Source organism: Mandrillus leucophaeus, unplaced genomic scaffold (genome assembly GCF_000951045.1).
Source record: "Mandrillus leucophaeus isolate KB7577 unplaced genomic scaffold, Mleu.le_1.0 Scaffold139, whole genome shotgun sequence".
Taxonomy (NCBI): Eukaryota; Metazoa; Chordata; class Mammalia; order Primates; family Cercopithecidae; genus Mandrillus; species Mandrillus leucophaeus.
This window is the reverse complement of record NW_012101354.1, coordinates 510,101-521,592: the sequence shown is the minus strand read 5'-3', so window position 1 is coordinate 521,592 and position 11,492 is coordinate 510,101. Positions and strand designations below refer to the sequence as shown.

The window sequence follows — 11,492 nt, the reverse complement described above, 5'->3', positions numbered from 1 at the left end:
AATAAAAGCCTCCTGGCTGAACAAAAGCAAGTCCTGACTTTGGAGTACCAGAGGGTTGGGGATACATGATCAGGGTTGAAACCACTTTGCCCTTAGCCCAGGATTTGTAATTTTTTTCCGTATTTTTTTTAATCGGCTCATCCTTTCAGAACCCGGCTCAGAAAATCTGGGAAAGAAAGAAAAGAAAAAGTTTTAAACCCACCCATCTCTCCCTCTTAAAATAACTAAGGGCAAATTTTCTTTCCTCCAAATTTTTAAAATATAATTTTTCCTAATATACTTGTAAACTCAGTAAAAACAAAAACAAACAAAATTTTTAAAATCCCACAATTTTGCTTTCTGCTTTTACCACTTGAAATTATTTAGTGCTCACTTTCTCCATAATATCAGTTACCACCATTTTCAACAGCAGAAAAATAGTCCATTAAACTGATATACTACATAATTAGCCATTAAGGTAGACATTTAAATTATTTCCAATCTTTTGCTGCTCTAAATGAAAATGTCCACTGGAACATTATGAATATAGCTTTTCCTCTATTTTGGATTATTTCCTTAGAATCCAGTCCTGATTATGTAACTTTTAAAGAACATGAATCTAGAAGTAACCCAACAAAGACAATTCATCACAGATTACTATGTATTGACCAAAACATGTCAACTGAGAGGCAGAATAGTATGTATAAGCTTTGGAGTTATGAATTTGAACTCATCTCATTAGCCACTGGTCTCATCTCAAACAAGCAACTCTAGGATCCTTCAGTTCCACTGTCCTTTTATGGACCAGTGATACAGAACTAATTAAATGCTTTTAGGAATTAGAATGACTCTCTTAACTGTGGGTTCTCCTAATTTTAACTTTTAAAGTCTGGGATTCAGCAAAATCCAAGACACTTTTTTTGAGCCCTACTATATGCCCTGGTTCTATGTGAGGGACAGGTAAAACACAGAGAAGACTTAGACCCTGCCTTCAAGTGTTAGCAGCCTTGGATGTGAAAAATACTACAAGAGAAGTAGATACAGGCATAGAAGGGGTGACTTTCAGGAAAAACTTTAAAATGATGGAGTGATTTCCTACGGATAAAAAGTTCATTAAAGAGAGAACAGGGGAGGGGGGCCTGCTCCAAGCAAAGGCATAGAAGAGTGAAATAACCATATCACACTGGGGAACTGCTAGGATTTCAGCCTTCATACATTTAAGGTGGAAAGAGAGAAAGAGCAGCAAGATGTGAAGAACAAGAGGGATCACATTACATGGCTTAGATTTCATCTTCTAGGTCAGTATTTCCAAAGACCAGCATGAAAAATAATTTTAGGTGGCACAAGGACAAAAATATATGTATTTTAAAATATAACAAAATTATTCATATATTATAAAAGGATATAAGTAGAAAACCCACATGTGATTTCACCAATGTTATTACATAGGATTAAGTTAACTAAAGAAGTGAAGTCTTTAAAGAATCATGAAAGTACTTGAATGATACAGCACCTTTTTCCTTTATGAGGAGACTTAAGGAGTTTTAAGCAAGGGAGTAATATGAACATAGGTTTTAAAAAGCTCCATCTGGTGTAATGAATGAATTAAAATGGTGAAATGCAATGGTAGGGAAACCAGTTAAAAGACTGTTGCAAAGGCCCAGGTCAGATATGGTCAGAATCTGAACTAGGTACTGAGTAATCAGAAGTAAAGTTTTAAGATACTTAGGACATTGGGACTGAGGGATGTGGGGAGTTACTGACTGGGAAACAGAAAGCAGAAGAGTCTTGAATGATTATCTAGAGCTGTGGCTTTGAAAACTAGGGTGAATAGAATGAAAATAAAGATTTTTCGGCCGGGCGCGGTGGCTCAAGCCTGTAATCCCAGCACTTTGGGAGGCCGAGACGGGCGGATCACGAGGTCAGGAGATCGAGACCATCCTGGCTAACACAGTGAAACCCCATCTCTACTAAAAAAATACAAAAAACTAGCCGGGCGAGATGGCGAGTGCCTGTAGTCCCAGCTACTCGGGAGGCTGAGGCAGGAGAATGGCGTAAACCCAGGAGGCGGAGCTTGCAGTGAGCTGAGATCCGGCCACTGCACTCCAGCCTGGGCAACAGAGCAAGACTCTGTCTCAAAAAAAAAAAAAAAAAAAAGATTTTTCTTAGTGTGCACATGTGAATCAGGAGAGAGAAAACAGGAGTGGAACTATTTTAGTTTGGCATGGGTTGAGTTTGTTACTCCAGATGGACACTATAGTAATGTAGAAATAGAAATGATAAAGCAAGGAGGTGAAAACTAAGAGATACCTGAAGTAAAGACAAAGCACAGATTATATATGAAGTAGAAATGTTTGGGACAACGATTATATTTTCTTGTCCTGAACACAGGAAAGGTCTTGCTTGACCTTTGGTTATACATTTATAAAGCAGTACGACAGTGAAGTAAAAAGAGCTCCTCAGAGAACCTCCCACTGGCCCTTGACTGGGAGAATGGGGTGGAGCCACAGAAGTTCATGCCATTGGCAGAGGTGAGGAGCCCAGCCTCTTGAGTTCCTGTGTGGCAAAGTAGGAACAGGTCCCTCTTCCACTGCTGAGGTTTTTCTCTTTTTCCTTTTGCGCCCAATAAATTCCATTATTCTCACCCTTCTATGTGTCCATGAGTCTGATCTTTCCTGGTTGTGTGACAAGAACCCAATTTTTAGATGAATTGAGAAGAAAGTCCTACACCATCTTTGGCGCTCAAATGTGGGGCCTGAGGAAGTGAGGCAGGAAATTAAAGAAAGAAAAATAAAATTTAAAAAGAGAAAAACAAGCCTTCTATATGAGGCTGACTCATCCCAAAGGCAGTAACAGGCAAAGCCCGGACCTGGGTGAAGTCTCGATACCACTCTCAAAGAAGCCAGGGCTCAAAGGATGTGCTCTGGAGACTCTCCCAGCACTCCCTTAACAAAAGGATAAGAAAAAGTAAAGTTCCCCCTTGAATCCCATCCTCCTTCTGTATGATTGTACCTTGCTCCGCAAGTTTTATCAGTTTATAGATACTTGTTTTTTGTAACTAGTAACTTCCAGTATTGTTTTATCTAAACAGCACACTGAAGGTTATAAGACATGCCTGAGTAGGCCTAGGCTGCGGCCGTCTGGGCACCATAGCGAAGGTTACGAGATAAGCACTTGCAAGGCTCTTTTGAGCAAGCCTAGAAAACAGCCACCTGGGCTGCATAAGCAAGGGTCATATGTAATCCTGAATAATGCACCTGTCACAATTTGATTAACTGCCTTTGTTTTGCCTCTGTATCCTTGCTTTCACGCCACTATGCTTTGTGCCACTGTAAGCTTGTTTCAAGCTAGCCCACCCCCTTTTAGAAGTGTGTATAAAAGTCAAGTGCTGTCTTTGTTCTGGGCCTAGTTTTTGGATGTTAATGTGCTGGGTCTGAGTGCACTCAGTAAAGTTCTCCTGTTTCACCCCTTGGCCTCTCCAGTCCTCCTTCATTCCCGCAACAGAAGGGTGAGTCAAATGGGGACTCAAAACCTCTTACTTTCGTTTCTGAGCCTTTTGGTCTTATGGCATTCCTCTTCTTTTTGGGGTGACAGCAATGGCACCTATTTTTCCTTTTACAATACTGGAGGTGGTCCACAACCACCCCAATGGTCACGGGTGCACTCACAAGACAGTTGGGTGGGGTAGCTCCCTGTCCCCACTTCTTTACTGGCTGGGGTACATGGCAGTGTCTGCAGCATGTGTGTGTGGTGTCCAATGGCCACACAGGGTAGGAATGAGCCATAGCCACTGACCAGGCCCCAAGGCGCCAGCAAGGTTGGTTGGTGTTCCTCACCAGGTGCCTACAGAGTCTCCCCCTCCCCCCTCCAGGGAGTCTAGCTCTGTCCCACAGCAATTAAGCTCCTCTCTCTGGTGGAGGAACCATTTGCATAAGAATAAGAGGATCTTCCCCCAGGCATCCTTATCTCCTCTCCACCCCATCAGCAGTATACTTTTAAAGGAGGTTTTCCTTTTCCTTTTGGAAGACATTTTGCTCTGTTGAGAATGATGAGGATTATTGTTTATATTTTCTGTAGAGTTTTGTGAGAAAGGATTTGTGAGGTTAGTCTTAAGCTGTAACCAATCTGTGTATTTTGTATTTTGCATGTCTTTCTGTATGGTCCATAGCAAACTTTGCTGCAGGCCTCCATCTTGTTTTACGTCCTTGGGGGCGTGGCCTGTAACCCATGGCATGGCTTTGTTTAGCCTGGTGAGGCCCAGATTCATCCTGGCTTAGGAAATGAGTCCTTTCTGGTTTGGTATCTGTATGCCCTTTTGCTATCTGTCAGTTCCCCTGCCCTCTACCAACCACCTTGGATTTTCCTTTCTCTGAGCCTTTAAGTAAAGTTTGAAAGCCAGAAATATTGGCTGCTTGGTGGAGCTAAAGTTAGATAATAAGGGAGTTAAAATAATTTTCTTAAGGAGTGCTCAGCTTAATTAAAAGTGGATATCTAAGTTGTAATTATCTTTATAAGGCCTTTATGTTTTCCTTTTCTTGGACCTTGTTTTGCTGGAAAAAGTGTTTCTTTTCGGTCGACTGAGTTATTTTTCTCCATTTTGCCTTGCCACTTTTAATGCCCGCACGAGAGGGTGGACCTCTGTTTTCCTCATGGAACCCCAGGAATTAAAAGCAGATAGATCCCTCTCCCTGTGATGAAGGATCTTATGGCAACTGGATTTTCTTCTGCCTGTCTGTGTAGTTACATATGTGTTGTGTGTGATGTCTACAAAAAGTGCTCTAATTAATTGACCTAAAGGAAGATAAGTGCTTGGATAGACTATTTTTTTTAAAGGGAAGATAAAAGCTGTGGTACCTTTTAGTTTATGTGACTTTAATCTTTGAAAAATAAAAACAGCCTCACACATTATTGCTAAAATGTAGATGTCAAAATATAAATAGATGGACTAAATTATGCAGTTCAGTTACTAAGTTTGCTTAAAAAAGCAGTTACAAACTGCTTTTTGGTTTTTAAGAACTGTACAACTTTGAAAGGCCTGGGGACATATAAAACTAACCACGCCCTTAATTATACTGGAAGGAGTCAAACCTTAGCTGCACCTAGCACATAATTAAAACAACTTACCAGGTTTTACATTAAAGTTAAAAATTGCTAGGAGTTACCTGCATGACATATAATTCAGACTACTTGAATTGTTTTAGGTAAGATAAAGCTGGCCAGGAGCAGTGACTCACGCCTGTAATCCTAGCACTTAGGTCAGGAGTTCAAGATCAGCCTGGATAACATGGTGAAAACCTGTCTCTACTAAAAATACAAAAATTAGCCAGGCGTGGTGGCATGCACCTGTAATCCCAGCTACTTGGAGGCTGAGGCAGGAGAATCACTTGAACACAGGAGGTGGAGGCTGCAGTGAGCCAAGATTGCACCACTGCAGATAAGGCTAAAAGTTCAAACAAGTGGTAAAAAGATTGTAAGAATCTTGCAAAATTAATCTTATATTCGGTATGAAAATACTGACTAAATTCAAAAAGGTATTATATGGTTTTTCTGTAAATTGAGCATTGAAATAAAAGCACAACAAGGTACTCTTTTTCTCTGAGATGGAGTCTCACTCTGTCACCCAGGCTGGAGTGCAGTGGTGCAATCTTGGCTCACTGCAACCTCCGCCTCCTGGGTTCAAGAGATTTTTTGTGCCTCAGCCTCCTGAGTAGTTGGGACTACAGGCATGCGCCATCACGTCTGGCTAGTTTTTGAATTTTAGTAAAGATGGGGTTTTATCATGTTGACCAGGCTAGTCTTAAACTCCTGACCTCAGGTGATTCACCTGCCTCAGCCTCCCAAAGTGCTGGGATTATAGGCATAAGCCACTGTCCTAAACTCAATTCCAAGCTTCAGGTCAAAGCCCTAGGAAAGAAAACTGGATCTAAGGGATCCAGAGGCAGATGATAACAGAAGTTAAATTGCACAGTGCAGGTGAGCATGGCTAATTCCTGCTGATTAAGCCAAGCCTCCCGTTTTATGGATAAAGGTTGTGCTAATATCCATGGCATAAATGAGGTTTAGAGAACTCCCAGGTTACTGACAGTAGCGGGGATAGAGGCATAGATGAGAGCAGATAATTCCTATTCTCCAGCACCTCCCTGCTTCATGGGTACAAGCTGCTTTGGCACCCATGGGTGTCACCCTGTCATGGTTGCCTGGACTTGGGGATACAAGGACGGAGGAAAGAAAGAGGAACACCTCACTTTCCCTCCCTCACATACCCCAGGTATTTGCTAGGAAGAGACACTTGCTCCCCTCTTTCTAGATGAGTAGCCATCCATCTTCAGTTTGTACCCCTTTTGAATGCATCCTGAACCCCTGGGATTCTTTTGAAAAAAGAGAACCTCTTTTTCCTTTCTCCTCCTCTGTCCTCTCTTCACTGATACGTAATTGTATCTCTGTACTTACTACAGGACACTCCCCTCAGATGCATCCTCCAAACTGGGAAGAGTTAATTTCCCAAACCTTAAACTGGTTGGCGTAGGATTCGGCTCAGGGAAAGGGAACCCAGAAACCTGACATGCTGGCAAAAGGGCTTTTTTTTTGTTTTTTTTTGTACTAGTGGGGCTTTTGGCCTCCCTCTCCCTGTACAAACTGGTAAAAGGCCTTGGGATTTCTGAGCTGTCCTTACCTCGGCCCTGTTTTGTTTTGATACACGTCTTCTAATAACCCAGTTTGTCTCTTCTTGCCTTCAGGCCATCAAACTCCAAACAGTCATGCAACCAGAGCCTTGGACAAGGGACCCCTTTGCCAAGGACCCTCAGATAGGCCTCTGAGGGAGCTCTGACTGCCTTTTCTCCAAAACGGCACCCCCTGTCAGCAGGAAGCAGTTAAGATAAGTCCTCATCCTTATCCTTATCCTAATGGCAGTTAAATGTATTTCTTTAGAGGGGGAATGAGACAACCAAGTATAAAGGTGTCCCCGGAGAATCTCTAACCGGCCTGCACACCAGGAGAACAGGGTGGAGCCATGGAAGTTCGTGCTGTTTGCAGAAGGAAGGCGCTTCACCTCGTGAGTTCCGGTGGTGGGGCAGGAGCCAGGTAACAGGCTTCCCTCTCACTCTGCTGAAAGTTTTTCTCCTTTTCCTTTTTCACCCAGTAAATTCCAGTTTTTTCACCTTTCTATGTGTCCATGAGCCTAATCTTTCCTAGTCATGTGACAAGAACTCGGTTTTTAGTTGAACTGAGAAGAAAGTCCTACAATAGTCGGGCTTGTTAAAAGTTATGACTCTTTAAATGTGTCTTCTTTTTTGAGAGTAAGTTACTGAACCGAAAGAAGCATGATTTATAAAGCCTGTAAATACTAATGCTTATTCTCAGCATAGATTACAAGGTACCAACATATAATTAAATAAATGAATTCATCTTTGTAAGATTAGCACATTTTTTCCCCAATGTGCAAGATGGTACAGGATTAGTGACTAATCTGTATTCATTATTCTTTAAAAGAAAGCTACAGTAGCTTAATAGAAACACTATACTCATCTAAATTACTATTTGGTCTTTCAGTTCTTATCAATACAGAGCTGTTTCCTCCTCTTTGTTCCCTTAGTACTTCATTATAGCACATAGTACATACTTATTTTAATTTTGCAATTTCATTCCTGCTAAATAAAATTTATAGGAGGCCATTGGTTTTGTCTGAGCTTCTACAGCAGGCCCAACAGACCAAACCAAATGGAGTTACTCATGCTGAAGTTCCACACCTTTAAGTGGAAATTAAGTTGCTTATCTGATCTTTTAAGAAGGAGAATGAGACAGACAATAGCCAAATACCCAAACAAGCCAGTTTTAGCTAGCATGATAAGGGTGTCTCCTCTGCTTTAACCTTTACAAGGAAATTAACTTTGAAACCACCAATCTGCTTTTTTGTTTCTGCTTTCTTTAGCCCCTTTGTGTCTCTAAAGCCAACCTCCTCTGCTCAGCGCATCAGAACGGTCATTCTATTTTATAGGAGGAAGTGTTGTTTGATTCTAGAGTTGCAAATCCATGTAAGATCTTTAAACTAAATTTGTCATCTTATTTTTTGACAGTTCTGGCCAACATGGACAAAGGGACTAGAGGACAACTCTTAAAATCCCTTGAGGCGTGCAACAGAGACAATGCCCGTGTCTTTTGAGGCTCCCCTGTCTTCTTCAGAGTCTGAGGCTTGTACATCCAAGGTCAGACTTTGCTTTTTTTTTTTGAGATGGAGTCTCACTCTGTTGCCCAGGCTGGAGTGCAATGGTGCAATATTGGCTCACTGCAACCTCAACCTCCCGGGTTCAAGAGATTCTCCTGCCTCAGCCTCCCGAGTAGTTGGGATTACAGGCGCACACCACCATGCCGGCTAATTTTTTGTATCTTCAGTAGAAACAGGGTTTCACCATGTTGGCCAGGCTGATCTTGAACTCCTGAGCTCATGATCTGCCTGCCTCGGGCTCCCAAAGTGCTGGGAATACAGGTGTGAGCCACTGTGCCTGGCCTAGACTTTGCTCTTTTTGCATAGATCCCCTTAATCATTTTGGTTTCCAATTTCAGGATTAGTTTGTGCTATGAGAGGACACATGAACTTGGGGTGGGTACCAAGGGTTAGTTTGTGCTGTGTGACAGCATATGACCTTTTGGGGTTTGCAGTGGCTTGACAAAGTCAGTGGCAAGAGTGGAAGTCATGACAGAAACATAACTTGATCCCGTAGGGAGGTCTCAGGTGTCTGACTGGGTCAGACAGAAATGGGCAATAAATGGCAATTACTGCAGGGGGTGTGAACTCTGGCTTTCAGAAATTCACAGGGATTTTATGTTCTATTATCTTAATTTATTTTTCTTGTGTGCTTAGGTAGGGAAAAATCATTGACTGACTTGGTTAAGGGGATCTCAATGCCAAAGCCAGAATGTGATTGGTGGGCATGAGTCAGGCACTTGAGAGCATCAGAATGCTCGCCACCAAAAAACAGACTCTTGGATTAGGATAATCTGGTCATGGAAATGGGTCAGCTTCAAGAAAACTTCTGTGCAAGGAGGGAACATGTGAAAGCATTACATGACCCAATCCTGTGGCATTCCCCTTTTTTTTGGAGATAAAGTCTCAACTCTGTTGCCCAGGCTGGAGTGCAGTGGTGTGATCACAGCTCACTGCAGCCTCAACCTCCTAGGCTCAAGAGATCCTCCTACCTTAGCCTCCTAAGTAGCTGGGACCACAGACATGTGCCACCATGTCCAGCTAATTTTTTGTAGAGATGGAATCTCCCCTTCTGTCTATAAAGCCAATCTCCTCTGCTCCGCTTATCGGAACATTCTATTTTATAAAATGAGGAGTTGCTTGATTCTACAATTGCAAATAAAAGCCAATTAAGATCTTCAAAGTAAATGTGTTATAATTTTGTCTTTTGACACCCTATTCTCCTACACTAGATTGTGAGCTTCTTAAGAGAAAGGATTGTTTCTTACCTGTACATCATCAGTGGCCAATAATGCCTGGCACAGTGTTGGGGCTTAATCAGTATTAATTGAATATATCAATAAAGCACAAAATAGGGATATATAAACAAGTAACATTTAATACTATTTTAGGCACTGCGTTAAAGTTTCCTTGCGTTATGTCATTTAATCTTATAACAACCTTTAAAGGTGAGGAAACTGGCTTAGGAGAGGGTATTAATGATTATCTGACATCCAGAAGCCTCCTACTCACTCCAGTGTTGGCTGCTTTGCTTCTCAGAAATAAGACAAGTCAGAGACAATCAGGATTAAACCATTGGAAGAGATGGTGTTCTTCTTCTGAGGTCTGTAATGGTTATAAGCCAGACTGCCTAGGTTCAGAGGCCAGCTCTGTCGCGTATTTTGTGTGTGCCCCTGCTGAACCTTTATTAATATCAGTCGTAGCAGTAGTGGTCCTTTCCCTGCTGAATTGAACAGATCCCAGCATACTGCACTCTGCTTCAAAACTGAGTCGAGTATATAGAGTTCAAAACATCATATTGTTCATGTTGAACATACAATTTTATCTGTCAATTAAAGACAAATTAGGGAAAAAAAAAAAAAACGGGCAGAGAGCAGTGACTCGCCTGTAATCCCAGTGCTTTGTGGGGTTCAGGTGGGAGGACCGCTTGAGCCCAGGACTTCAAGGTTACAGTAATCGCCACTGCACTCTAGCCTGGGCGACAGAGCTAGATAGACCCTCTTTTTTATTGAGACGGAGTCTCACTAATGGCGCGATCTCGGCTCGCCACAACCTCCGCCTCCCGGGTTCAAGGGATTCTCCTGCCTCAGCCTCCCAAGTAGCTGGGATTACAGGCATGCGCCACCACGCCCAGCTAATTCTGTAATTTTAGTAGAGAGGGGATTTCGCCATGTTGGTCAAGCTGCTCTCGAACTTCCGACCTCAAGTGATCCGCCCGCCTCGGCCTCCCAAAGTGTTGGGATTACAGGCGTGAGTCACTGCGCCCTGCCAACCCTGTCTCTTTAAAAAAAAAAAAAAAAAAAAAAAAAAAACGGGGTCATCTTTCCATCCGTTTTCTAACGGTTTGAATCTCAGGACTAAGTATTCCTAGGTCCCTGTTGCTTACGCTGCCGTGTGGTGCCCAAGTGAGCTTTTATTCTGAGATTGGCTGGTTGGGGTACGGAGAAACAATCAAAGGCTCTGTTGCCGCAGGCGTGTTTCTGACTGTGAGTCCTGCTCCCGCCCCATGCCCGAGGGTGCCCAGACTCACCAGCGCGGGTAACGGCTCCCTACCCGGCAGGCGCCGGCCTCCCGGCGGCCCGCGCAGGGCCCCGAGCGTGCGGAGGCGCGCGGCGCAGCTCCTCAGCATGGCTCCCGGCCGCGCGGGCGCGCTTGCTCTAGCCCCGGACGGCGCACACTAGCTCTGCCACACGACCGCTCGTCCGAGTTAACCCCTGGGGTGGACGCAGGGCGGAGCTTGGCGAGGAGGCGGTGCGCACTACAGGCGGCGGGCTGGCAGGGGTGTGAGGCTGGCGGAGTCCGGGGAGGGCATCGCTGTGTCTATCTTTTAGTTCCGGTCTTTTCTTTCCGAAGACTTCCCGCTGCGGCCAAGCGCGGAACCACTTCTGGGGCTTGTTAAAGGCAAGGGAAGCGCGGCCGGAGCGGATCCCGATTACCGCCTTGGGCCCCTCAGCCCCGGAACCCGCGCGCCAACTGGAGGCTTTGCAGTCATCCTTCCCGCGTGACCCAGGGCGAACGCAGTGCTCCGTGTCCCCAAGTAGTTATCCCTCCCGCGGGACTGAATTCCCTGGGGCGGGTGGGAGCGCACGCTAGAAGTGGTATGAATAGTGTTTTATTGAAGGTCGTGGACAAGTCTCTGGGACAGGGTGGATAGTGCTGGTTTATAGAAGGCAGTCTGGGCACAAAGAGCATTTATACGATTGAAAAGCTGTTTTCCCTGCCAATAGCCCCATACCCTCCCCAGGAGCTTGCGCCTTAGAAGACTCTTGTTATGTAAACTGACAGTTAAATTATATTACAAACGAAGGTA

The 11,492-nt window shown here is 43.8% G+C and overlaps 1 protein-coding gene across 1 annotated transcript in view; it reads right to left on the bottom strand.

Annotated features, from left to right (window-relative positions):
• THEM4 (thioesterase superfamily member 4) overlaps positions 1-11,227 on the bottom strand; it is a 48,668-nt gene extending 37,441 nt beyond the window's left edge. The window contains exon 1 of the mRNA XM_011973502.1: positions 10,713-11,227. Coding sequence (XP_011828892.1) covers positions 10,713-10,811 — 99 coding nt within the window. The 5' untranslated portion in view covers positions 10,812-11,227. The remainder of the gene's footprint in view (positions 1-10,712) is intronic.
• Between the last annotated feature and the right edge of the window lie 265 nt (positions 11,228-11,492).